The sequence below is a fragment of the Ranitomeya imitator genome, chromosome 2, assembly GCF_032444005.1.
Source record: "Ranitomeya imitator isolate aRanImi1 chromosome 2, aRanImi1.pri, whole genome shotgun sequence".
Classification (NCBI taxonomy): domain Eukaryota; kingdom Metazoa; phylum Chordata; class Amphibia; order Anura; family Dendrobatidae; genus Ranitomeya; species Ranitomeya imitator.
Window position 1 is genome coordinate 243,576,487 of NC_091283.1, and position 27,755 is coordinate 243,604,241.

Below are 27,755 nucleotides of genomic sequence, written 5' to 3' on the forward strand. Positions count from 1 at the left end.
ATCACAGGTCCTGTGCGCACAGAGCAGCCATATATGTGGAGTGCGGCTCTGCAGGTGGAGGTATGTGGAGATTCCCCATTACTGAGCGCGGGGACATTAACCCCTTCTGCACCGAGACTCTTTATAAGAATCATAACGTTGTTGTTCTGTTTCCTGTAATAGATACATACGAGCCAACTATGGAGGACAGGAAGTGAGGGAGCGGATTGTTCTCCTAGTACAGGGCCCCTTTCTTGGCCCCACACAGTGTAATGCCCCCATTATGCCCTGTAAGCAGGTTCTGCCCCACACCCAGCTGCCTCGGGCACTTTACCATGAGCTGGTACCTCAGATTCTTCCCCGCACCCCTTTCCTTTGTTGGCGCCAAATCTGTTCTGCCTTTGGGGCTCCGGCCTTTATAATATCAGTAACTGCGTCATCAAGGTCTCCTGACCAGGTGCACCCTCTAGACTCTTCCCTCCGGAAACTCTCCCTCTTCCCATTGATGTCACATGGTCCCGTCTGGACGGCAGATAGCAGTCTGTACAAATGCAGCACAGCCCTGAGGAGTCTTTTTTATGACTCTCCTTTTTACACCCCTTATGTAATATATATGATGGCGCTCACACAGTATAATGTTTCCACAGTACTGGCATCTCTCGTAAAAAAGGGATTTTCACACTACCGCCATACCCCCACACACAGTATAATGTTCTCATAGTACCGCCATACCCCTGCACACAGCATAATGTTCTCATAGTACCGCCATACCCCCACACACAGTATAATGTTCCTACAGTACCGCCATACCCCCCCACACAGTATAATATTCTCATAGTACCGCTATACCCCCACACACAGTATAATGTTCTCATAGTACCGCCATACCCCCCTTACAGTATAATGTTCTCATAGGACCGCCATACCTCCCACACACAGTATAATGTTCCTACAGTACCACCATACCCCCACACACAGTATAATGTTCTCATAGTACCACCATACCCCCACACAAAGTATAATGTTCTCATAGTACCGCCATACCCCCCTTACAGTATAATGTTCTCATAGTACCGCCATCCCACCACACACAGTATAATGTTCTCATAGTACCGCCATACCCCCACACATAGTATAATGTGTCTACAGTACCTCCATCCCACCCATGTTCTCATAGTACCGTCATACCCCCCCACACAGTATAATGTTCTCATAGTACCGCCATACCCCCCACACACAGTATAATGTTCTCATAGTACCGCCATACCACCACACACAGTATAATGTTCTCATAGTACCGCCATACCCCCACACACAGTATAATGTTCCTACAGTACCGCCATATCCCCACACAGTATAATGTTCTCATAGTACCGCCACACCCCCACAGTATAATGTTCTCATAGTACTGCCATAACCCACACACAGTATAATATTCTCATAGTACCGCTATACCCCCACACAGTATAATGTTCTCATAGTACCACCATACCCCCACACACAGTATAATATTCTCATAGTACCGCTATACCCCCACACAGTATAATGTTCTCATAGTACCACCATACCCCCACACACAGTATAATGTTCTCATAGTACCGCCATACCCCCCTTACAGTATAATGTTCTCCTAGGACCGCCATACCTCCCACACACAGTATGATGTTCCTACAGTACCACCATACCCCCACACACAGTATAATGTTCTCATAGTACCGCTATACCCCCACACACAGTATAATGTTCTCATAGTACCGCCATACCCCCCACACAGTATAATGTTCTCATAGTACCGCCATACCCCCACACACAGTATAATGTTCTCATAGTACCGCCATACCCCCACACACAGTATAATGTTCTTATAGTACCGCCATCCCACCACACACAGTATAATGTTCTCATAGTACCGCCATACCCCCCTTACAGTATAATGTTCTTATAGTACCGCCATACCCCCCTTACAGTATAATGTTCTCATAGTACCGCCATCCCACCACACACAGTATAATGTTCTCATAGTACCACCATACCCCCCTTACAGTATAATGTTCTCCTAGGACCGCCATACCTCCCACACACAGTATGATGTTCCTACAGTACCACCATACCCCCACACACAGTATAATGTTCTCATAGTACCGCTATACCCCCACACACAGTATAATGTTCTCATAGTACCGCCATACCCCCCACACAGTATAATGTTCTCATAGTACCGCCATACCCCCACACACAGTATAATGTTCTCATAGTACCGCCATACCCCCACACACAGTATAATGTTCTTATAGTACCGCCATCCCACCACACACAGTATAATGTTCTCATAGTACCACCATAACCCCACACAAAGTATAATGTTCTCATAGTACCGCCATACCCCCCTTACAGTATAATGTTCTCATAGTACCGCCATCCCACCACACACAGTATAATGTTCTCATAGTACCGCCATACCCCCACACATAGTATAATGTGTCTACAGTACCTCCATCCCACCCATGTTCTCATAGTACCGTCATACCCCCCCACACAGTATAATGTTCTCATAGTACCGCCATACCCCCCACACACAGTATAATGTTCTCATAGTACCGCCATACCACCACACACAGTATAATGTTCTCATAGTACCGCCATACCCCCACACACAGTATAATGTTCCTACAGTACCGCCATATCCCCACACAGTATAATGTTCTCATAGTACCGCCACACCCCCACAGTATAATGTTCTCATAGTACTGCCATACCCCACACACAGTATAATATTCTCATAGTACCGCTATACCCCCACACAGTATAATGTTCTCATAGTACCACCATACCCCCACACACAGTATAATATTCTCATAGTACCGCTATACCCCCACACAGTATAATGTTCTCATAGTACCACCATACCCCCACACACAGTATAATGTTCTCATAGTACCGCCATACCCCCCTTACAGTATAATGTTCTCCTAGGACCGCCATACCTCCCACACACAGTATGATGTTCCTACAGTACCACCATACCCCCACACACAGTATAATGTTCTCATAGTACCGCTATACCCCCACACACAGTATAATGTTCTCATAGTACCGCCATACCCCCCACACAGTATAATGTTCTCATAGTACCGCCATACCCCCACACACAGTATAATGTTCTCATAGTACCGCCATACCCCCACACACAGTATAATGTTCTTATAGTACCGCCATCCCACCACACACAGTATAATGTTCTCATAGTACCGCCATACCCCCCTTACAGTATAATGTTCTTATAGTACCGCCATACCCCCCTTACAGTATAATGTTCTCATAGTACCGCCATCCCACCACACACAGTATAATGTTCTCATAGTACCGCCATACCCCCCTTACAGTATAATGTTCTCCTAGGACCGCCATACCTCCCACACACAGTATGATGTTCCTACAGTACCACCATACCCCCACACACAGTATAATGTTCTCATAGTACCGCTATACCCCCACACACAGTATAATGTTCTCATAGTACCGCCATACCCCCCACACAGTATAATGTTCTCATAGTACCGCCATACCCCCACACACAGTATAATGTTCTCATAGTACCGCCATACCCCCACACACAGTATAATGTTCTTATAGTACCGCCATCCCACCACACACAGTATAATGTTCTCATAGTACCACCATACCCCCACACAAAGTATAATGTTCTCATAGTACCGCCATACCCCCCTTACAGTATAATGTTCTCATAGTACCGCCATCCCACCACACACAGTATAATGTTCTCATAGTACCGCCATACCCCCACACATAGTATAATGTGTCTACAGTACCTCCATCCCACCCATGTTCTCATAGTACCGTCATACCCCCCCACACAGTATAATGTTCTCATAGTACCGCCATACCCCCCTCACACAGTATAATGTTCTCATAGTACCGCCATACCACCACAAACAGTATAATGTTCTCATAGTACCGCCATACCCCCACACACAGTATAATGTTCCTACAGTACCGCCATATCCCCACACAGTATAATGTTCTCATAGTACCGCCACACCCCCACAGTATAATGTTCTCATAGTACTGCCATACCCCACACACAGTATAATATTCTCATAGTACCGCTATACCCCCACACAGTATAATGTTCTCATAGTACCACCATACCCCCACACACAGTATAATATTCTCATAGTACCGCTATACCCCCACACAGTATAATGTTCTCATAGTACCACCATACCCCCACACACAGTATAATGTTCTCATAGTACCGCCATATCCCCCTTACAGTATAATGTTCTCCTAGGACCGCCATACCTCCCACACACAGTATGATGTTCCTACAGTACCACCATACCCCCACACACAGTATAATGTTCTCATAGTACCGCTATACCCCCACACACAGTATAATGTTCTCATAGTACCGCCATACCCCCCACACAGTATAATGTTCTCATAGTACCGCCATACCCCCACACACAGTATAATGTTCTCATAGTACCGCCATACCCCCACACACAGTATAATGTTCTTATAGTACCGCCATCCCACCACACACAGTATAATGTTCTCATAGTACCGCCATACCCCCCTTACAGTATAATGTTCTTATAGTACCGCCATCCCACCACACACAGTATAATGTTCTCATAGTACCGCCATACCCCCACACATAGTATAATGTGTCTACAGTACCTCCATCCCACCACACACAGTATAATGTTATCATAGCACCGCCATACCCCCACACACAGTATTATGTTCCTACAGTACCGCCATACCCCCACATACAGTATAATGTTCTCATAGTGCTGCCATACCCCCACACACAGTATAATGTTCTCACAGTACCGCCATACCCCCACACACAGTGTAATATTCTCAAAGTACCGCCATACCTCCACACAGTATATTTTTCTCATTGTACCGCCATACCTCCAGACACAGTATAATGTTCTCATAGTACCGCCATATCCCCACTCACAGTATAATGTTCTCATAGTACCGTCATACCCCCACACACAGTATAATGTTCTAATAGTGCCGCCATACCCCCATACACAGTATAATGTTCTCATAGTACCGCCATACCCCCACACACAGTATAATGTTCTCATAGTACCGCCATACCCCCACACAGTATAATGTTCCTACAGTACCTCCATACCCTCACACACAGTATAATGTTCCTACAGTACCGCAATACCCTTACACACAGTATAATGTTCTCATAGTACCGTCATACCACCACACACAGTATAATGTTCTCATAGTACTGCCATACACCCACACACAGTATAATGTTCTCACAGTACTGCCATACCCCCACACACAGTATAATTTTCTCATAGTACCGCCTTCTCCCCACACACAGTACAATGTTCTCATAGTACTGCCATACCCCCACACACAGTATAATGTTATCATAGTACTGCCATACCCCCACACAGTGTAATGTTCTCATAGTACCGCCACACCCCCACACAGTATAGAGTATTCATAGTACCGCCATACTCCCATAAGTATAATGTTCCTACAGTACCACCATACCCCCCCACACAGTATAATGTTCTCATAGTACCTCCATCCCACCACACACAGTATAATCTCATAGTACCGCCATCACACCACACACACAGTATGATGTTCCTACAGTACCGCCATACCCCCACACACAGTATAATGTTCTCATAGTACCGCCATACCCCCACACAGTATAATGTTCCTACAGTACCATCATCCCACCACACACAGTATAATCTTCTCATAGTACCGACATATCCCCACACACAGTATAATGTTCTCATAGTACCGCCATACCCCCACACACAGTATAATGTTCTCATAGTGCCACCATACCCCCACACACAGTATAATGTTCTCATAGTGCCGCCATATCCCCACACACAGTATAATATTCTCATACTACCGTCATACGCACCCACACAGTATAATGTTCTCATAGTACCGCCATACCCCCACACACAGTATAATGTTCCTACAGTACCTCCATACCCCCACAGATAGTATAATTTTCCTACAGTACCGCCATACCCCCACACACAGTATAATGTTCTCATAGTACCACTATACCACCACACACAGTATAATGTTCTCATAGTACTGCCATACCACCACACACAGTATAATCTTCTCATAGTACCGCCATACAGCCATAGTAACATAATTAGTAAGGCCGAAAAGACATTTGTCCATCCAGTTCAGCCTATATTCCATCATAATAAATCCCCAGATCTACGTCCTTCTACAGAACCTAATAATTGTATGTTACAATATTGTTCTGCTCCAGGAAGACATCCAGGCCTCACTTGACCCCCTCGACTGAGTTCGCCATCACCACCTCCTCAGGCAAGCAATTCCAGATTCTCACTGCCCTAACAGTAAAGAATCCTCTTCTATGTTGGTGGAAAAACCTTCTCTCCTCCAGACGCAAAGAATGTCCCCTTGTGCCCGTCACCTTCCTTGGTATAAACAGATCCTCAGAGAGATATTTGTATTGTCCCCTTATATACTTATACATGGTTATTAGATCGGCCCTCAGTCGTCTTTTTTCTAGACTAAGTAATCCTAATTTCGCTAATCTATCTGGGTATTGTAGTTCTCCCATCCCCTTTATTAATTTTCTTGCCCTCCTTTGTACTCTCTCTAGTTCCATTATATCCTTCCTGAGCACTGGTGCCCAAAACTGGACACAGTACTCCACGTGCGGTCTAACTAGGGATTTGTACAGAGGCAGTATAATGCTCTCATCATGTGTATCCAGACCTCTTTTAATGCACCCCATGATCCTGTTTGCCTTGGTATCTGCTGCCTGGCACTGGCTGCTCCAGGTAAGTTTATCATTAACTAGGATCCCCACGTCCTTCTCCCTGTCAGATTTACCCAGTGGTTTCCCGTTCAGTGTGTAATGGTGATATTGATTCCTTCTTCCCATGTGTATAACCTTACATTTATCATTGTTAATCCTCATCTGCCACCTTTCAGCCCAAGTTTCCAACTTATCCAGATCCATCTGTAGCAGAATACTATCTTCTCTTGTATTAACTGCTTTACATAGTTTTGTATCATCTGCAAATATCGATATTTTACTGTGTAAACCTTCTACCAGATCATTAATGAATATGTTGAAGAGAACAGGTCCCAATACCGACCCTGCGGTACCCCACTGGTCACAGCGACCAAGTTAGAGACTATACCATTTATAAACACCCTCTGCTTTCTATCACTAAGCCAGTTACTAACCCATTTACAAACATTTTCCCCCAGACCAAGCATTCTCATTTTGTGTACCAACCTCTTGTGCGGCACGGTATCAAACGCTTTGGAAAAATCGAGATATACCACGTCCAATGACTCACCGTGGTCCAGCCTATAGCTTACCTCTTCATAAAAACTGATTAGATTGGTTTGACAGGAGCGATTTCTCATAAACCCATGCTGATATGGAGTTAAAAAGTTATTCTCATTGAGATAATCCAGAATAACATCCCTCAGAAACCCTTTAAATATTTTACCAACAATAGAGGTTAGACTTACTGGCCTATAATTTCCAGGTTCACTTTTAGAGCCCTTTTTGAATATTGGCACCACATTTGCTTTGCGCCAGTCCTGCGGAACAGACCCCGTCGCTATAGAGTCACTAAATATCAGAAATAATGGTTTATCTATTACATTACTTAGTTCTCTTAGTACTCGTGGGTGTATGCCATCCGGACCCACACAGTATAATGTTCCTACAGTACCTCCATACCCTCACACACAGTATAATTTTCCTACAGTACCGCCATACCCTTACACACAGTATAATGTTTTCATAGTACCGTCATACCACCACACACAGTATAATGTTCTCATAGTACTGCCATACACCCACACACAGTATAATGTTCTCACGGTACTGCCATACCCCCACACACAGTATAATTTTCTCATAGTACCGCCATCTCCCCACACACAGTACAATGTTCTCATAGTACCTCCATCCCACCACACACAGTATAATCTCATAGTACCGCCATACCCCCACACATAGTATAATGTTCTCATAGTACTGCCATACCCCCCCCACACACAGTATAATGTTCTCACAAAACCGTCATATCCCCACACACAGTATAATGTTCTCACAGTACCTCCATCCCACCACACACAGTATAATCTCATAGTACCGCCATACCATCACACACAGTATAATGTTCTCATAGTACCTCCATCCCACCCCACACAGTATAATGTTCTCATAGTACCGCCATACCCCCACACAGTATAATGTTCCTACAGTACCATCATACCCCCACACACAGTAAAATCTTCTCATAGAATCGTCATACCCCCACACACAGTATAATGTTCTCAAAGTACCGCCATACCCCCACACACAGTATAATGTTCTCATAGTACCGCCATACACCCACACACAGTATAATGTTCCTACAGTACCGCCATACCCCCACACACAGTATAATTTTCTCACAGTACCGCCATACCCCCACACCCACAGTATAATGTTCTCATAGTACCGCCATACACCCACACACAGTATAATGTTCTGATAGTACCGTAATACCCTCACACACAGTATAATGTTCCTACAGTACCGCCATACCCCCACACACAGTATAATGTTCTCATAGTGCCGCCATATCCCCACACACAGTATAATGTTCTCATACTACCGTCATACCCACCCACACAGTATAATGTTCTCATAGTACCGCCATACCCCCACACACAGTATAATGTTCCTACAGTACCGCCATACCCCAACACACAGTACAATGTTCTCATAGTAGCGCCATACCCCCACACACATTATAATGTTCCTACAGTACCGCTATACCCCCACACATACACACATAGAAACACAAGAACAAAAGCTGTCTAAAAGTCCAAAGTACAGAAGTATAAATGTATTTTTTTATTGGTATACCAGGTTAAAAATAATGTAGAATAAAAAAAAATACATAAAATGATAAATACAATACATATCTGTATGCTACAAGGAAAAGGGGGCGCACTACACCAGAAATTTTTTTGCATATAAAATAGTAAAGTGCAAGAGAGTGCAAAGATTCACAATTGTGTGTTAACGTGTCCACTGTAAACACAATACTCTGAATAAAATAATAATAAAGTGCAAATGCGAAAGTTCCACCAGCAGCTGTCAGTGTATCCACATCGAGTATTGAGTGACCAGGATTGAACATCAGGGATCAGTAAATGAAATATCATACGAAGGCAGCGTGCTAAAACGCGCGTTGGGGAGGGCGCCCATCCTGGAGACCGGGAACAGATCATGCTACTTTGTAAGTTAACTGATATTACCACTATTGTATTTCATTTGGTACTCTGTGTTTCGGTCACCTTTTCTCGTGATTTGCCCCACACACACAGTATAATGTTCCTACAGTACCTCCATACCCAAACACACAGTAAAATGTTCTCATAGTACCGCCATACCCCCACACACAGTATAATGTTTTCATAGTACCGCCATACCCCCACACACAGTATAATGTTCTCATAGTACCGCCATACCCCCACACACAGTATAATGTTCCTACAGTACCTCCATACCCACACACAGTATAATGTTCTCATAGTACCGCCATACCCACACACACAGTATAATGTTCTCATAGTACCGCCATACCCCCACACACAGTATAATGTTCCTACAGTACCTCCATCCCTCCACACACAGTATAATCTCATAGTACCACCATACCCCCACACACAGTATAATGTTCTCATAGTACCGCCATACCCCCACACACAGTATAATGTTCCTACAGTACCTCTATCCCACCACACAGTCTAATGTTCTCATAGTACCGCCATACCCCCACACACAGTATAATGTTCCTACAGTACCGCCATACCCCCACACACCGTATAATGTTCTCATAGTACCGCCATATCCCCACACACAGTATAATGTTCTCATAGTACCGCCATACCCCCACACACAGTATAATGTTCTCATAGTACCGCTATACCCCCACACACAGTATAATGTTCTCATAGTACCGCTATACCCCCACACACAGTGTAATGTTCCTACAGTACCTCTATACCCCCACACACAGTATAAATTTCCCCCAGTACCGCTATACCCCTACACACAGTATAAATTTCCCCCAGTACCATCATCCCACCACTCACAGTATAATGTCCCCACAGTACTGCCATCCCCCCACTTTTTAATGTTCTCACAGTACTTTCCCCTACATGCACAATACGGTACCATCCACCTCACTGACTACCTCCGACCACTGACAATTAATAAATAATCACTTAGCCTCATTGTTGGTGTAGTTACTAATAAACCCAGAATCTATGAGATATTTACCATTTGATAGTTGGATAGGCAGCATTGCATCCAAGACGATAGCCCACTCGTTTGCTATGATGCCTATGAATTGACAGGGCTTGGTGGGGTGTGGTACTGTTACCCTCTCCTTCCCATCATCACAATTTCAGCGATATCCACTAAAGGGCAAGTGGGAAGAGAGATGCTAAGTGCCTGAATTGGTTATTTTTAGATATGTGCCTTTTCCGGGTGACTGAGAGCTGATATTTTTAGCCTGGGGTTACAGTGTCCATGGCCCCTTCCTAGGCTATTAATATCAACCCGCAACTGTCTGCATAGCCTTTGCTGGTTATTAAATATAGGGGGACCCTACATCACTTTTTGGGTGGGTCCCCCATTTTTTTTTTGTAAATTCTTTATTTAGAATAAAGGTCGGAAACGTTACATGCATGAAGAGTCAAGATATTCAAACAAATCGTAACAATAGCAGCAAGCGAATCCATCCTCCAACTTTGGGGGTTGGGAATAGGGGGAAGGGGGAAGAATGGGGGAAAGGAGGAAAGATTAGGAGAAGTGAGGGAGGGGGAGGGGAGAAGAACCATAAACAAAACAAAACCAGTACATGTGGTTGTAGTACTTGAAAACAAACGTTACGGTAGCATATATTCTCAGTATAAAATAGCATATATAGCAATATTAAGGAGCGATTGAACGAAATGTTCTCCATGGAAGCCAGTTCCTAACAAAACGATCATGGGCATGCGTCTCCCAGCTCGATAATTCCTCCATCCTATGAATATGGTCAATTTTGTTGAACCACTCCCCCTGTGTTGGAGGGACTGTACTTTTCCAGTGGATGGTTATTAAATGTTTTGCCGCACTAAGCATTAAGGGTAAGAGACCATGCTTAGTGGGTTTAAAATTATTTGTGGGGCACGAGAGAACGGCTTCAACCACCAGTAGGTCCGTTTTAATCAGCTTTAGTTTCTTAAGCGTTAGGTTAACTTCCTCCCAGAAGTCCCTAATCCCCACACATCCCCAAAATATATGAGCATGGTTTCCCTGGGCAGCCCGGCATCGCCAGCACAAGTCAGAGTCCGCCAAACCCAAATGATGGAGTTTGACCGGTGTCAAATGCCATCTAGTTAGTATCTTATAAGCACTTTCCTGCAATAAGATGCATCGAGAGAACCCCCTGGCAAACCTCAACATTTTGGAGATCTGGTCCTCTGAGAAGCCGAAATTAAGTTCGGATTCCCAGGAATAAATAACAGATGGTTTAAAGGGCTGAGAGGGGGCTACAAGTTGATAATACGAGCGAGATATAATTTTATATCTAGCCGAACCCGTTTTGAGCATGAGGTCTAGCCACGACCAATTCGATTTTTGAGGGAACCTTTTTCTGAATTCTGTGAGGATACGTTTAGTGTGGAGTTCCTGCAGGAAATTTTTTGGAGACTGCGTGGCATTGCCAGGCCAAATGTTGTTGTTAAGGATTCTACCTTCATAGAAGCTAGTGAGGGAGTCCTTAGGGAGTTTTGACCATAAGTTGTATGAATCCTTAAAATCAGGATTAACTAGATAGGGGATAACTGCGATGGGTGTTAAGGATGAAGGGAATGAGTCTGATGGAAGTTCCTTCAAAACTGTCCGTCTAATGTGTAGGGTAGCTAGAGTTATTTCATCTAGACCCAGTGAGGTCGTTGGTTTCAAGTGTGACCACAGAAGAGGTATCCCTCCATTGTCCAGCAATGCCGCGTCAAGTATGTCCGACGTGCCCCTCTCTAGGTTGATTACTATTCTCAGCCATCTACTAAGATGTGTAGCTTTATAAAATATATAGGGGTCTGGTAATCCCAGACCTCCACAGGAAGTGGGACATGTTAACAATTTGAAAGGTAGCCTGGATGGTTTATTTTTCCATACAAATTTGATTATTGAGGACCTTATGGTTTTAAAGAATGTAAGGGGAAGACGAATAGGCACCATACTCATGAAATACAGTAGGATAGGCATAATGTAAGCTTTAAACACGTTAATACGTCCCATCCAGGACAAAGTGGGAAGATTGTATGATTTCATCAATGTTTCTAGTTTTTTATTAGGGGGGAGAAGTTAGATCTGAATAGGTCTGTGGGGTCCCTAGTTATCCAAATACTTAATAAAGGATGTGGACCAGGAGAAGGGGACTAGTTTTTGTAGAGTAAAAAGTTGAGTGGCTGATAAAGTTATATTAAGAGCTTCCGATTTTGTATTGTTAATTTTGAAATTTGAGAGTTTGCCAAAATGGTTGAGTATATTGAGGATAATTGGGAATGCATTGAGAGGATTAGAGACCAGGAAGAGCAGATCATCCGCAAATGCTAATGTTTTTATCTCTATTTTACCTATCTGTAGTCCCTGAATCTGAGCCTCCTGTCTAATTCTTTGTATGAGAGTTTCAATTACCAATATGAACAAGGAAGGGGATAGGACATCCCTGCCTGGTACCATTGTTAATATTAAACCCGTCGGATAAAACTCCATTCACCCGGACTCTGGCAGTGGGAAAGGAGTACAAGGAGAAGATCGCTGTAATAAACTGGGATGGAAAACCAAATCTATGTAATACCCTCTCCATATATGTCCAGCTTACTCTATCAAATGCCTTCTCGGCATCCGTAGACAAGAGAGCCAATGGCAGATTTCGCCGTCTAGCGTACATTATAGATTGAAGAGCCTTGGTCGAATTATCTCTGCCCTCCCTCCCACGTACAAAACCCGCCTGGTCCGAGTGAATTATTCTAGGGAGTATATTACTTAGTCTAGTCGCCAAAAGTTTAGCCCATAGTTTCATATCAGTATTGAGCAGGGAAATAGGCGTATAGCTAGAGCAAAGGTTGGGATCCTTGCCTTCTTTTGGTAAAACTGTGATGTAAGCTTCTAGAGCTTGTTTCGGGGGGGATTGTCCCGTCAAAAAAGAATTAAATAGTGTAACTATATGGGGTAGTAGGGGTTTCGCTAATTTCTTATAGTAGATAATGGGGAGGCCGTCAGGACATGGGGCCTTTCCATTGGGAATATTAGATAGAGTCTCCAATACCTCTTCCGGGGTGATTGGGGCTGTTAAGCTAGAGATGTCTTCTAACGATAATGAGGGGAGTTTCAAAGAGGAGAGGAATGTATCTATTTTATCTAAGGCTATCCCGGACTCCCCCATGCCTTCCGGATCCTCCAGATTATAAAGGTTCTCATAGAATTGCTTAAATTCCTTGGCAATGTCTCTGGTCTCAGAAACAGTAAGGCCATCCGCACCCCTCAACCGTGTGATAAAAGTACGTTCACTGCGTTTTCTCAGAAGAGAAGTCATGAGTTTGCTCCCTCTATTTCCATGAAGGTAAAACTTCTGTTGGCTTCTCATGTATATCTTAGCGGAGTGTATGTTCAAGAGATCCTTTAAGGATCTTCTGAGCGAAATGAGTTCAGTCTGAGCTTTATTTGTCTGAGAGCGTTTATGCATCTTTTCCACATAATTGATCTGGTGCAGAATAGCCCCCACCTCTTTAGACCGTTCTTTTTTCAGATATGAGCCCAAGGATATAAATTCTCCTCTCATGACCGCCTTGTGTGTTTCCCACACCAGAGGCACGGGGGAGCCCGGGAGGCAGTTCTCCTTGAAGAAAAGATTAATGGAAGTAGAGAATCTAGTCACATAAGAGCTAGTACCAAGAAGGGTCTCATTTAGTGTCCAAGTAAAGGAAGTGGGAGGGAGTGATTTAATGTTCATCTCCAGGAAAATCGGGGCATGATCTGAGAGGGATATAACGTCTATTTTTGCAGATTTTACTAGCTGAAGATGACAAGATTGGATTAAAAGGTAATCTAGTCTATGATAGTTATTATGGGGTGTGGAGTAAAAAGTAAAGTCTTTAGTTGTTGGGTATAGAGTTCTCCATGGGTCAATTAAATTTAAAGATTGTAGATTGATATGTAGTTTTCTTATTGCTTTTTGTGATATAGAAGATTTCCCTGAAGAAGAGTCTATTGCTGGGTTAAAAGTGACATTGAAGTCCCCTCCCAATATTAAAATTCCTTCTTTAAATAGTCTAAGTGTATTTAATACTTGACATAACCACCCAATTTGGTTTTGGTTTGGGGAATATATGTTGCAAAAGGTAACCATCGTGTTAGCTAACAATCCCTTTATCATTATGTATCTCCCATCGGCATCTGATAGAGTATCTTTCAAAGTAAAAGGGGTGTTTCTTTTGAAAGCAATACTGACCCCTCTCGAAGCTGTGGATCCTGTGCTATGGTACCAGGTAGGGAATTGTGTCCTTGACATATCTGGGGTCCTATCTTTTTTAAAGTGGGTTTCCTGGAAAAAAGCGATGTTAGAATTTTTGGATTTCAGGAATCTCATCAATTGCCCTCTTTTCCTTGGTGAGCGCATGCCCTTCACATTATAGGAAGCCACAATCACCATGGCTGAATCTGAGACGCTACCGGCCATGGGTTTCAAAAGGAAGTAGATTAACATCTTTGTACATGTACTGAACAAACATAATAACTATAAATGCAATAAGAACATTTTTGAGAGAAAAATGTAACATAAAACAAAGAAAAATCCCATCTGTAGCAGAGGCTGGGGCCACAAACATCCTCCCGAACAGACAGGACAGTCCATTGTAGGCGCACAAGTGGTAAGCAAGGTATGAACATTTACTACCAAAGAAGTCTGTATTAAAGCGCTGTTAGGAAAATAATTCCGTTAAGCTTACAAGTTTTAAACAATACCCGAACACAGCTCATTGAAGGGCTCAGGTTTATCTGACCATCAAAAAACAAGAAGAAATAACGTCGCAAAAGCGACTCCAGGAGGCGGTTTCTTTTTAGTTCCAGACTTGCTCTGTCTCGGAGATGCAGACCTCTTGGCTGGGGACCATTCACCATGATCTGGCAAAGGGTGAAGACTGGAGGGGGCATTAAGCGTCATATCCAAAGGCAACCACGAAGGGACATCTACTGCATCAATGTCAAATGTAGACCACACTTTGGCGAGATCATCTGGATGACGGATTACGACTTGCTTTCCACCCCCATGAGCAGCTAGGCCGAAGGGAAATAGCCATTTATAAAGTATCTTATTTGCTCGTAATGTGTCAAGAAGAGGTTTCAAGACCCTACGTTTGGCGAGAGTCGACGGTGCTAGATCCTGGTAAAGCTGGATTGGTGAACCTTCGTAGGATAAGTGTTTGTTATCTCTAGAGGCGATTAAAATAGCAGCGGTATCCAGATAATTTAGAAGACCACATATCACATCCCTTGGGGGATCCGTTGGTTTGGGTTTGGGTCTGAGCGAGCGATGGATCCTTTCAATGACCATTTGGTCGCATCGTTCCTGAGGCAGTAGGGAGGCAAATATTTCTCTGGTCGATTTCTCAAGTATTTCGTTGGAGACGCTTTCAGGAATCCCTTTAATTCTGATGTTTTTACGGCGACTCCTGTTTTCCTGATCCTCTATAGCTAGGGAGGCCATGTTTAATTGGGATTTGTGGAAGTCCAAATGGTCTTTTATTTTGTTGGAGTGCTTTATAATAGAAGATTGGGTGGTTTCTAGGGATTCAACCCTATTACCGATTTGTTGTATATCTTCTCTTAGGCCAGAGACCTCTGCAATTAGCGGTTTCATTGCTTGAATTAATGCCTTTTTGAGGAAAGATTTTGAAATTCCTCCAGAGTCTATCTGGGTGGTATCACTGCCTGAAGCTTCATCACTGGAATCTAGATCAGGGTCATCTGATTTGGTATTGGATCGAGGGGGCCTATGAGCCGACCGGGCCAGCGAGGTCTTGTGTTTTAGGAATTTCTCCATGTCACTTTGTTTATCTTGTTTTGTAATTGGTAGAGCAGATTTGCAGCGCTCTTTATGATTTTTCACCATTCTAGCTAAATATAGCGCTTGTTTGGAAAATCATCACCTGTGCGCCAGAATTACTTTTAAATCAGCATATTTGTGAGTGTGGTTGAAGTAAGATGAACATTGTCGTGGGTTTAATAAAGGAAATGGTTGTCACCAGACTGTCTGTGATATTCAGTTAGGAAAAGAGGTATATTGAAGCTTTTTATCTCACCTGTAGGTGGCGTAGTAGTATCATGGAGTCCATAAGTTGTTGTAGGTTATCCAAGGTTCCTCTCCAGAGGAGGCCCTCCACACCACAGATGTGCAAGGTGAAGTGTCTCACAGCTTTTCAGTAAAAAAATGAATAAAAGGAGAAAAATAATAAGAAAAAACTAAATAAAATAAAATAATATGTTCGTAGAAGATCTAGGTGCAGGTGCCTCAGACCAGGAGCTGCATATCATAGGACCTCCTATTGTAAATTTGCTGTGTAGGCGTCCTGAGTCCCACTGAACACAGAGATGTGGCGAGGGGAAGCAGTGCCAAACCTTCACTTGTGGGTATTCTTTATTTAATATGCACAGCAGCGACCACCACCCCGCATCCCCACACAACAACAGGTCAGAGTGGCCAAAAAAGGTAATCTAGATCTTGATAAGACCCTGCTTGGCCGCTAGGGGCCTCTCTCCGTACTCAAGAAGGAATCTAAGATGGCGCCTCAGGAGGGGGGGAAGGGGGGATCCCCCGGTCTGACTCACCGCTCTCCGGACCCCGGACTCTCCCTCGTGTACAAGACAGCCGCTGGGCCGAAGGGGGGGAACCTAGAGCGCCACTATGGACGATGAGCCCACTAGCCCAGAAGCCGGCAGAAGTGAAAGTTCCAACCCTCAGGTATTCAGAGAGGGCGTCTCGGATTCGGCGCTGCAGCGTCACACTGTGTAGCGCACACCGGACCGCGGAGGGGTCCAAGCAAAGGGACGTCAGCCCGAGGAGGTGACGAGCCAGGGCAGGTATCGCTTCAGGCAAGCAGGAAGCCCGCTCTTCTCCAAAGCCGCCCAGGTGCGGCGCGCTTCAGGGCCGCGAACTCCCCAAGATGGCGGTGTCTCGCGATGAACTCACCACGCGGCCCGCAGCGGTGGCAACAGGTGAATGGCCAGGTTCCAGCCGGGTACAAGGCGCAACAGCTCCCAATCGCTCCCCAAGCAGGTGAGCTTCCTGTCCAGCGGGGCAGGGGCGGCGTGCGTCCCCCGAGATGTCTGCACCAAGGTCGCAATGTGTTCGGGTGTCAGAGGAGATTGGCGGTAGGTGCCTCCGTCGGAGCCGCAGGGTGCGCCTCCCCCTCAGATCTTCCTACCTCTTTCACACCCTATAGAGCGCTCCCGGTATACGATCCATCTTCTGATACGGCTGTTTGTGATGGGGAGATCCGCCGCAGGCTTGTTCAAAGTAGCCTTTCCGCCGGGCACAACTCAGGACCGGCGTGAGGGGCCGGGTCTCCCCGCAGGCCTCAGATTTCCTTGTAGGCCTCGGTGAAGAAAGCTTAAATAGGCGACTGTATAAGGTTCAGATATGATGAGAAAAGACCCTTTGATCTTCAGGGAGATAATAGGAATCCCCTATCTTATTGGATGAGTGAGTAGAACTATAGATTAAATAAGATTATTTCAGCCAGCAGAGGAGCTCAGAGGAAACACGTCCTGCTCCCTCAACTGCTGGCCACGACCCCCTTCGTGGGTCCCCCATTTTAATAGCCACTAAAGGTTAAGTATACAGTTGTGAGCTGATATTACTAGCCTGGGAAGCTTCATGGGTATTACCCCCTTCCTAGGCTATAAACAAACTTATGTGTGTGAATCAGACCTGAGATCTAATGTGATAGAAGATTACAGTGTGGGAAAGACGGGATATAGACGGCCGGTGGTGATGGAGTCAGTGACCGACTCTGGCCAAATATGTCTCTAGAGCCGTAGTAGAAGATGAAGATGTCGTCCTCATCATGAAGTAGTTATTTCTCATGTCGCGTGTAATAAATATCTCGTGCATTATTGCTAATGCCAATTCCAGGGTCGGTAAATGAGACAAGAATTAGCATTATGTAAGATGAGTCTATGAGAAACGTATTCAGCTGCCGACTCCGAGGAGGAAACTGCTTGTTGTCTGTGGCCTAAATATATAGGATTTATTAGTAGATGTAAAGAAGGAGACTAAATACTGTAAAATAATAAATCTCCTCATATGTTTCCCTTATTATCTCCAGTAATTGTATTATTACACAGGATTCTTATGATGTTACATCGGCTCATCTTCTCATTCAGGTCTCTACAATATGGGATCCTCTCAGTGAAGATCTTCTACAAAAGAGAATTTTCCTGATTTACCCATCAAAGATGGATGTGGACAGAGACAAGATGGCGGAGAGGATGTTACACCTCACCCTAGAGATCCTCTTCCGGCTTACTGGAGAGGTGAGAGATTCTGATGACATCACATTACATCATTGTTATCTATGGGAATAACAGATGGACAGAACTGGAGAAGTGAGGACCCTGGAAATGTCTGTAGAGAGATTTATTATTGTCTCTCCATTACCAGGGTTACACAGTGGTGAAGAAGACCTCTAGCGATCGCTGTCAGGACCCTGTGTCTGAGGGATGGGGAAGACCCCTGAGCCCAATCACGGGGCCTCCACCTCACCCCCTGATCCATGAGGACATCAATGACCAGAAGATCCTAGAACTCACCTACAAGATGATTGAGCTGCTGACTGGAGAGGTGACACTGCTGGGACATTATACAGTAATACTATGAAGGGATCGGGGGATGACTGTATCATTGTATGTGTCAGGTTCCTATAAGGTGTCAGGATGTCGCTGTCTATTTCTCCATGGAGGAGTGGGAGTATTTAGAAGGACACAGAGATCTGTACAAGAACGTCATAATGGAGGTTCCCCAGCCCCTCACATCTCCAGGTAATAGACAGGACTAAATACACACGGCCTATAATTATCTGTATGTAAAGAATGAATTCAGTCCCTGTATGTGTTTCCTCCAGATCTATCCAGTAAGAGGACAACACCAGAGAGATGTCCCCGTCCTCTTCTTCCACAGGACTGTAACCAAGAAGATCCCAATGCTCCTCAGGATCATCAGGTAGATGGAGAGAAGGTGTCAGGAGATCTCCCCTATGATGTGTAGACGCCGGTGAAGGTCTTGTGCTCAGTCTTGTTTTATCCACCAGTATTATATGTTTTATACTTGTGTAATGAGAACGGTGGAGATGGCAGGATTAGAGCTGATCATAGATGTGACTTCTCCATCTGTCGGTGACTTTTATAATATTTGTTTCAGGGTGAAGATCTGACCCATATTAATACTACAGAGACATATGTGAGGGGGGATGAGTGGTGTAAAGAGGAGATTCCCACATATGGCTACCCAGGTGAGTACTAACCACTAAATGCAGAGAGGTCACAGATTCTTCTCAGTCACCGGCTGTGGCTGCTTTATCGGTGGTGTAGTCCGGCCGTATTACCATGATCACCATTTTGCCTCTAGACCACAACACTCTCCTTCTATACACTGACCTGAGAGACTTCCTGATCATCACTGCGCATAACAGGAAGCCTCTCAGGTCTGGAGACCCGGATGTCTCCATGACAGCGATCGGGACCACACGTCATTCCACGGGGTCTAGGATGCAAAAGCAGAGGGGTTGTCAGCCCCTGTAGTGAGGGTCAGTGACCTGTCATAAGCCAATAGAGATGCATATGTAATCAGAGCACCACATAAAGCCCCGCCCACATCCCCGCCCCAGAGCACCACAAAGCCCCGCCCCAAAGAACAAGAATCTCATTAGCAGAAAACTACAAATACAGATTAAACAACAACCACAAGACGGATTTCATCACCAGGTATCGGTGTAATCCGTATAACGACACCGACCTGACAGTGTCTGTAGTCACAGAGCACAATCCTGCTGACAGGTTCCCTTTAAGACATAGTAACATAGTAACATAGTAACATAGTTAGTAAGGCCGAAAAAAGACATTTGTCCATCCAGTTCAGCCTATATTCCATCATAATAAATACCCAGATCTACGTCCTTCTACAGAACCTAATAATTGTATGATACAATATTGTTCTGCTCCAGGAAGACATCCAGGCCTCTCTTGAACCCCTCGACTGAGTTCGCCATCACCACCTCCTCAGGCAAGCAATTCCAGATTCTCACTGCCCTAACAGTAAAGAATCCTCTTCTATGTTGGTGGAAAAACCTTCTCTCCTCCAGACGCAAAGAATGCCCCCTTGTGCCCGTCACCTTCCTTGGACATCTCCGCTCTGCACTATTATACACAGTTCTCTTTAAGGGTATGTGCACACGTCCGGATTTTTAGCATTTTTTTTGCGGAAATTTCGCCATAAAAACGCTATAAATCCGCTAAAAAAAGCTAACATTATGCATCCTATCATTTATAATGCATTCCGCATTTTTTGTGCATATGTTAGCATTTTTTTCCGCAAAAAAAACGCATACCGCAAAAAATCCGGACATGTTCTATCTTTTTGCGGATTTTCTGCGGATTTCCTATCAAAATGGCCATTCCGGAAAAATCCGCAAAAAATCCGCGCAAAAAACGCGTCAAACGCGCAAATTCCGCGAGAAATCCGCGTGAAAAAAGCACGCGGATTTCTGGCAGAATTCTCCGGATTTTGTCAGGAAAAAATCCGGACGTGTGCACATACCCTAAATGTGTAATATTTCTTCTTGAAACTCATCTGACAGAAAATATTGGATCTTCCGATAGTTTAGATTGTGAAGTCACCGAGCCCCGTGCTCTAATTACCCCAGAGAGGTTTCACCACTAGCTGCTCATTTATTACTGATGGAGACTGTTCAGTTTGAGCATTTCAGTAGATGTTATTGTCTATAGTCAGTTTTTGATTACAGTAGTGTCCAGAATCCTCTGATTTAACCTCTTCCCGCAGCCAATTTTGTGTTCTTAATCAGGCCCCATTTTTACAATCTGACGTGTGTCACTTTATGTGGTGATAACTTTGGAATTATTCACAAAGGATAATAGAAAACAAATGGATCTCACAAATTATTTTCCAGCTTCTCACAATACCCTACATACGATTGTACACTACTCTCTGGGCACATGGCCGTGTTCAGAAGGGAAGGAGCGCCATTTAGCTGTTTGAATGCAGATCTAGCTGGAATAGTTTGCAGACACAATGTATTGGGAGCACTGTTCGTGGTCAGCTGGCAGCTCAAGAGATCTCCACCATGAACATGCTTGGCACTATCTTCTCTGCTTTCCATATCCCAAGGATTGCCTTGTTCATCGCCCTATAACACCATTACATGGATCTGGACTTACACTGGGACCCCTGGGCTTGGACCATGGTGTTACCTGCTATTCTGTGGTGTTAGATGGCAAGAAGAATAGTCAGGTAGCTGGGTCAGAACCGGAAGGACAGAATCAGAAGACACAGGAGTAGTGAGTAAATGGGCCATGGTCACAACTGGAAACAAATACACAAGCCACAAGCTCCGCACAGAGGATTGAACCAGAGGAGGACAAAGCTGTTTCTGGCAGATTCCGGCCATGTGCTTTGATCTTTAGTAGGGTGTGGTACTTTCCAATTGGCTGAAGTAGGGAGCAGATTACTCCAGCTGGACAGCAGGAACAGATCCCAGATGAGATTGGACACACCATATGCAGAAATAACTTGAATCTGACAAAAGTAATAAGAGAGAAAAGATCTATGAAAATGAACAAATTAAAGTCAGACATTGCTTTTCAACCATGCTTCCACAGAATTAAAATAAATAAATAAAACTCATGAAATAGGCCTGGACAGAAATGATGGGACCCCTGAAAATAATGTGACAAAAGGGACATGTTAAATCGCGGTGTGACCACTAACTAGCATCACAATCTTGGAATCAGTGAGTGGCCTGTATATAAGGCTACAGTTACTGTCCAAAAAGAGTTATTTCATAAAAATAACAGTTTATTGAAAACATGATGTTACACAAAAATCACAAAATAATCATGATAAAAACGTCTTATCAATGACAAGGCACATAGAGAGCTTCCGTGTGAAGGACACAAAAACAGTGGCACTGAGAAAAAGCAGGCTGGGCAAGCAGAGGTCATAAATCTCCACCTCAATAAACTTCAATAGCAAAAAAGTGCATAGTGCAAATAAGGTGCAAACATTATACCAATTATCCGAAAAAGTAGAGGGCTTAATGTGGCTTAATGTGGGAGAGTATACATCTCTCTAAATAAACCCATTAGCCAAATATCACTACCCTCGGGATAAAAGCGACACTCAAACAAAGTCCTGCTTACCCATGTCGCCTGTCAGTGTGTGTCCAGGGTAGCCCTGACGCGCGTTTCGCGTGGTCGTCTTCAGATGGCTGCCTCCTGAAAGTGCATTGGGGCTGCCTTGGACAAATTCTGACAGGCAACATGGGTAAGCAGGGCTTTGTTTGAGTGTTGCTTTTTCCCCTAGGGTAGTGATATTTGGCTAATGGGTTTATAGAGTGGTGTATACTCTCCCACATTAAGCCATATTAAGCCTTCTACTTTTTCGGTAATGGGTATAATGTTTGCACCTTATTTGCACTATGCACTTTTTTGCTATTGCATTAAAGTTTACTAAGGTGGAGATTTATGACCTCTGTTTGCCCAGCCTGCTTTTTCTCAGTGCCACTGTTTTTGTGTCCTTCACACAGAAGCTCTCTATGTGCCTTGTCATTGATAAGACGTTTTTATCACGTTTTTTTTGTGATTTTCTTGTAATATCATGTTTTCAATAAACTTTCTTTTTTTAATGAAATTATTTTTGGACATTTACTCCGTGTGTTTGTGCAGGAATTATCTAGTTTGGAGTGTCCTTGATCATGTTGATCTAATCCCTTGAAAAGGTATAATATAGGTCTAAAATAGGTATAAAAGGTATGTATTTGGACCTGTTTAATTATGTAGCAGTGGTTTTTGTTCTCAGATACTCATTGTGCTGTGACATGATGTGTATAACACTCGACATAGACCAGAGGAAGCGAAGGAAAGAGTTGTCTCAGGAGATTAGAAAGAAAATCATAGACAAACATGTTAAAGGTAAAAGTTATAAGACCATCTCCAAGCAGCTTGATGTTCCTGTGACTACAATTGCACATATTATTCAGAAATTTAATATCCGTGGGACTGTAGCCAACCTCCGTGGACATGGCCGCAGGAGGAAAATTGATGACAAATCAAAGAGACGGATAATACGAATGGTAACAAAAGAGCCCAGAAAAACTAAACAGATTAAATGTGAACTTCAAGCTCAAGGAACATCAGTGTCAGATCACACAATCTGTCGTATGAGCCATAGTCAACTTCATGGGAGACAACCAAGAAGGACACCATTGTTGAAAAAAAATCATAGAAAAGCCAAACTGGAATTTGCCAAACTACATGTTGACAAGCCCCAAAGCTTCTGGGAGAGTGTCCTATGAACATATGAGACAAAAATGTAACTTTTTGGCAAGGCACATCAGCTCTATGTTCACAGACAGAAAAATGAAGCATATCAAGAAAAGAACACTGTCCCTACTGTGAAACATGGAGGAGGCTCTGTTCTGGGGCTGCTTTGCTGCATGTGGCACACGGTGTCTAGAATCTGTGCAGGGTACAATGATATCTCAAGACTATCAAGGGATTCTAGAGAGAAATGTGCTGCCCAGTGTCAGAAAGCTTGGTCTCAGTCGCAGGTCATAGGTCTTGCAAAAGGATAATGACCCAAAACACACCGCTAAAAACACCCAAGAATGGCTAAGATGGAAACATTGGACTTTTTTGAAGTGGCCTTCTATGAGCCCTGACCTAAATCCTATTGAGTATTTTTTGAAAGAGCTGACACATGCCGTCTGGATAAGAAACCTTCAAACACGAGACAACTGGAGCAGTTTGCTCTTGAGGAGTGGCCAAAATACCTGTCGAGAGGTGCAGAAGTCTCATTGACAGTTACAGGAATCGTTTGATTGCAGTGATTGCCTCATAAGGATGTGCAGCAAAGTATTAAGTTAAGGGTACCATAATTTCTGTCCAGGCCTATTTCATGAGGTTTTTGTTTTTTTTTAAATTTCTAATTCTGTGGAAGCATGGTTGAAAAGCAATGTCTGTCTTTCATTTGTTCATTTTTATAGATTTTTTATTTCTTATTACTTTTGTCAGATTCAAGTTATTTATGACTATTGTGGGTTTTTCAGTCATTAAACGAGGGGTACCAACAATTTAGACCACGTGTGCAGGAGGAATGAATATTTTGACTCCACAGCCACTTTCCAGAAATTAACACGCAGTGGATATTGGAGAGTGAAAATTACACATTTGCCATTTTATTACCCAACACATAGTGCTCAGATTGTGCTCCAGGAGACACACACCGCAAATTAAGTGGATTCTTCTCACTATAATATTGCTAAATACAGGAATCCTTAATGTTGTTTGAACACACTGCAAGACTCAGAAGTGAGAGCAGACTTTGCTGGATTGGTTTATAGAAGTTATAGTGCGGGAGCCTCTGTTTTTCCACTGACAGATGATGGACCTGAGTGGGGACTTGTTTTTGTGAAATGAGAATTGGTATTATTTTCGCCTACATAACATTAAATTGGTTTCTTTTTATTCGATATTTGGGAGGCAGAATGAACAAACAGTTGAACACCACACACTACTGGTTCATCCAACAAGGTTTTCTATTAGACTGTCAACTGTCATTGTCTTGGTAAATAATTAAAGTTTATTAGATAGCTTGCCATTTTTATAGACAGTTTAAGTACAAGTGTTCAAAAATGTAAAACTCAAGGATATTTTATTTAAAAAAATATTTATCTTCGCAGATGACTGTACCAGGATATCAGAGGGACAGCTGACATCTTCAATTTTTAAATCTGATGATCTTGAGATCCTACAAGATACAACTGAAGTAATTGCTGTTACTCCAGATATATCATCATCCATTAACAGCAAAGATCTGTCATCTGATCCTATGAAACAGGTCCCATCTTCTGATTCACTACTGACTACTAAGGAAAATCAAAGTCACAAAAGAGGCATTAAAAAACAAACTGCTAAAGCAAATAAGTCGTTTTCATGTTCAGAATGTGGGAAATCTTGTAACTCGAAAGCAGCTTTGGTTATTCACCATAGAACTCACACGGGAGAGAAGCCTTTTTCCTGTTCAGAATGTGGGAAATGTTATAACCGGAAATCAGATTTGGTTAATCACCATAGAACTCACACAGGGGAGAAGCCTTTTTCCTGTTCAGAATGTGGGAAATGTTTTGCACATAAATCAAAATTTGTTAACCACCAGAGAGCTCACGCAGGAGAGAAGCCTTTTTCCTGTTCAGAATGTGGGAAATGTTTTATCCGCAAATGGAATCTTGATGAACACCAAAGAACTCACACAGGAGCGAAGCCTTTTTCATGTTCGGAATGTGGGAAATGTTTTATCCTGAAAGGGCATCTTGTTAGGCACCAAATAATGCACACAGCAGAGAAGCCATATTCATGTTCAGAATGTGGGAAATGTTTTAAAAGGAAATTAGATCTTGATCGTCATCAAAGAACCCACTCGGGGGAGAAGCCTTTTTCCTGCTCAGAATGTGGGAAATGTTTTAAACAGAAATGGCATCTTTTTAAGCACCAGAGAACTCACACAGGGGAGAAGCCTTTTTCCTGTTCAGAATGTGGGAAATGTTTTAACTGGAAATGGCATCTTGATAGTCACCAGAGAACTCACACAGGGGAGAAGCCTTTTTCCTGTTCAGAATGTGGCAAATGTTTTAACCAGAAATCATATTTGGTTACTCACCAGAGAACTCACACAGGGGAGAAGCCTTTTTCCTGTTTAGAATGTGGGAAATGTTTTAAATGGAAAGCACTTCTTGTTAAACATCAGAGCAGTCACACAGGGGAGAAGCCTTTTTCATTTTCTTAATGTGGGAAATATTTTACTTGGAAATCAACTGTTAATAAACATCAGAGCCGTCACATAGGAGAGAAGCCTTTTTTATGTTCATAATGTTGGAATAGTTTTCGTGTAAATCAGGTTTATTAAATGAAGTTGCATATAAAGATACATTGCAAATTAGAATAATAACAAACAGGTACAAATCAAAATAACGATTGGCACTTCCAAGGACTGTAAATCAGGGAAAAATATAATGTTTTCAATACGTGATCTCCGGTCCTCCCAAGACCTCCTTTTCTCCTCCACACTTATTCGTTCCTCATCCAATCGCCTCCAAAACTTCTCCCGAATATCCCCCATCCTCTGGAATTCTTTGCCCCAACACGTCCGACTATCAACCACATTCGGATCCTTCAGACGGAACCTGAAAACCCATCTCTTCAGGAAAGCCTACAGCCTGCACTGACCCCGCTGCCGCCTCATCACTACCGAAGCTACCGCCTCACCAACACCGGAGCTCCTGCAACCCTCAACCTACTGTCTCCTTCCCCATAATCCTGTAGAATGTAAGCCCGCAAGGGCAGGGTCCTCACCCCTCTGTATCAGTCTGTCATTGTTAGTTTGTTTACTGTAAGTAATATCTGTAACTTGTATGTAACTCCTTCTCATGTAAAGCACCATGGAATCAATGGTGGTATATAAATAAATAATAATAATATAAACCTGTATAGTAGTTTCTTTGTCTCCTTTAGGATAGAGAATGCTATTCTATTTAACTTTTCAAAAGAGAATCGGGGATCATTAACTAAGTTCTAGAGTTCGAACTTATGAATGTTCTACGCATTAACTATGAAAGAATCTATTACTATTCGCAATAGGATTTGTGGTTATTAAAAGTCCGATTCTCCGAGTCCCGTTCTGTTAACTAGAGTTGAATATAATGCTGAAGTAAGAGTATCCAAATTGTTTCATTATACAGTACCTTAATATAGTTTAAACCAACTTTATGATTAATAGAGGAGAAATAGAAAGTAGACAAAGAGGATGGGGAAGGAGGGTATGGTGTCTGGTTTCTCGTCCAACTCAGCTGTTAGTTGATTATAAAACACATTTGTTCCACTTCCACCACCTAGAATACATATGCATGAGGGTACCATTAGTATATTCAGTCCATTAGCCAAGCCAAGTAATTAGCTCTTCGGTCTCTCTAAACACTATCCAAGGAGTCCATTTGTTTAATACTTTATCTGAAGTTAATTCAGATAATGCTTTATCTGAAGTTAATGAAATTACTAATGACTTACTTACAGCCAAAGCTAACAGACAATTCTCTATACTCCTCCTAAACCTGTCCTCTGCCTTCAACACAGTTGACCACTGCCTCCTACTACAGATCCTCTCTTCCTTTGGTATCAAAGATGTTGCTCTATCTTGGATCTCCTCATACCTTGCCAACCGCACATTTAGTGTTTCCTACTCCCATACTACCTCTTCATCTCGCCCCCTCTCTGTTGGAGTCCTCCAAGGCTCTGTCCTAGGACCCTTACTCTTCTCAATCTATACACTCGGCCTGGG

At 43.3% G+C, this 27,755-nt stretch overlaps 1 protein-coding gene across 1 annotated transcript; it reads left to right on the top strand.

The window, feature by feature from the left end:
- On the top strand, window positions 1-26,927 carry LOC138662872 (oocyte zinc finger protein XlCOF22-like). The gene is made up of 7 exons (XM_069748861.1): window positions 1-60; window positions 18,518-18,667; window positions 18,795-18,974; window positions 19,048-19,171; window positions 19,255-19,352; window positions 19,551-19,641; window positions 25,105-26,927. Exons 1-7 carry the CDS (start codon window positions 34-36, stop codon window positions 26,205-26,207), a joined length of 1,773 nt encoding a protein of 590 aa, XP_069604962.1. The 5' UTR covers window positions 1-33; the 3' UTR covers window positions 26,208-26,927.
- The last annotated feature ends 828 nt before the right edge of the window (window positions 26,928-27,755 follow it).

Bases quoted from the DNA above. Each gene is read 5' to 3' on its own strand.
- LOC138662872 (XM_069748861.1), top strand. From the start codon at position 34: ATGTGGAGTGCGGCTCTGCAGGTGGAG. The intron at 61-18,517 runs GTATGTGGAGAT...CTTCTCATTCAG, and splicing joins GTGCGGCTCTGCAGGTGGAG to GTCTCTACAATATGGGATCC. The intron at 19,172-19,254 runs GTAATAGACAGG...TGTTTCCTCCAG, and splicing joins CCAGCCCCTCACATCTCCAG to ATCTATCCAGTAAGAGGACA.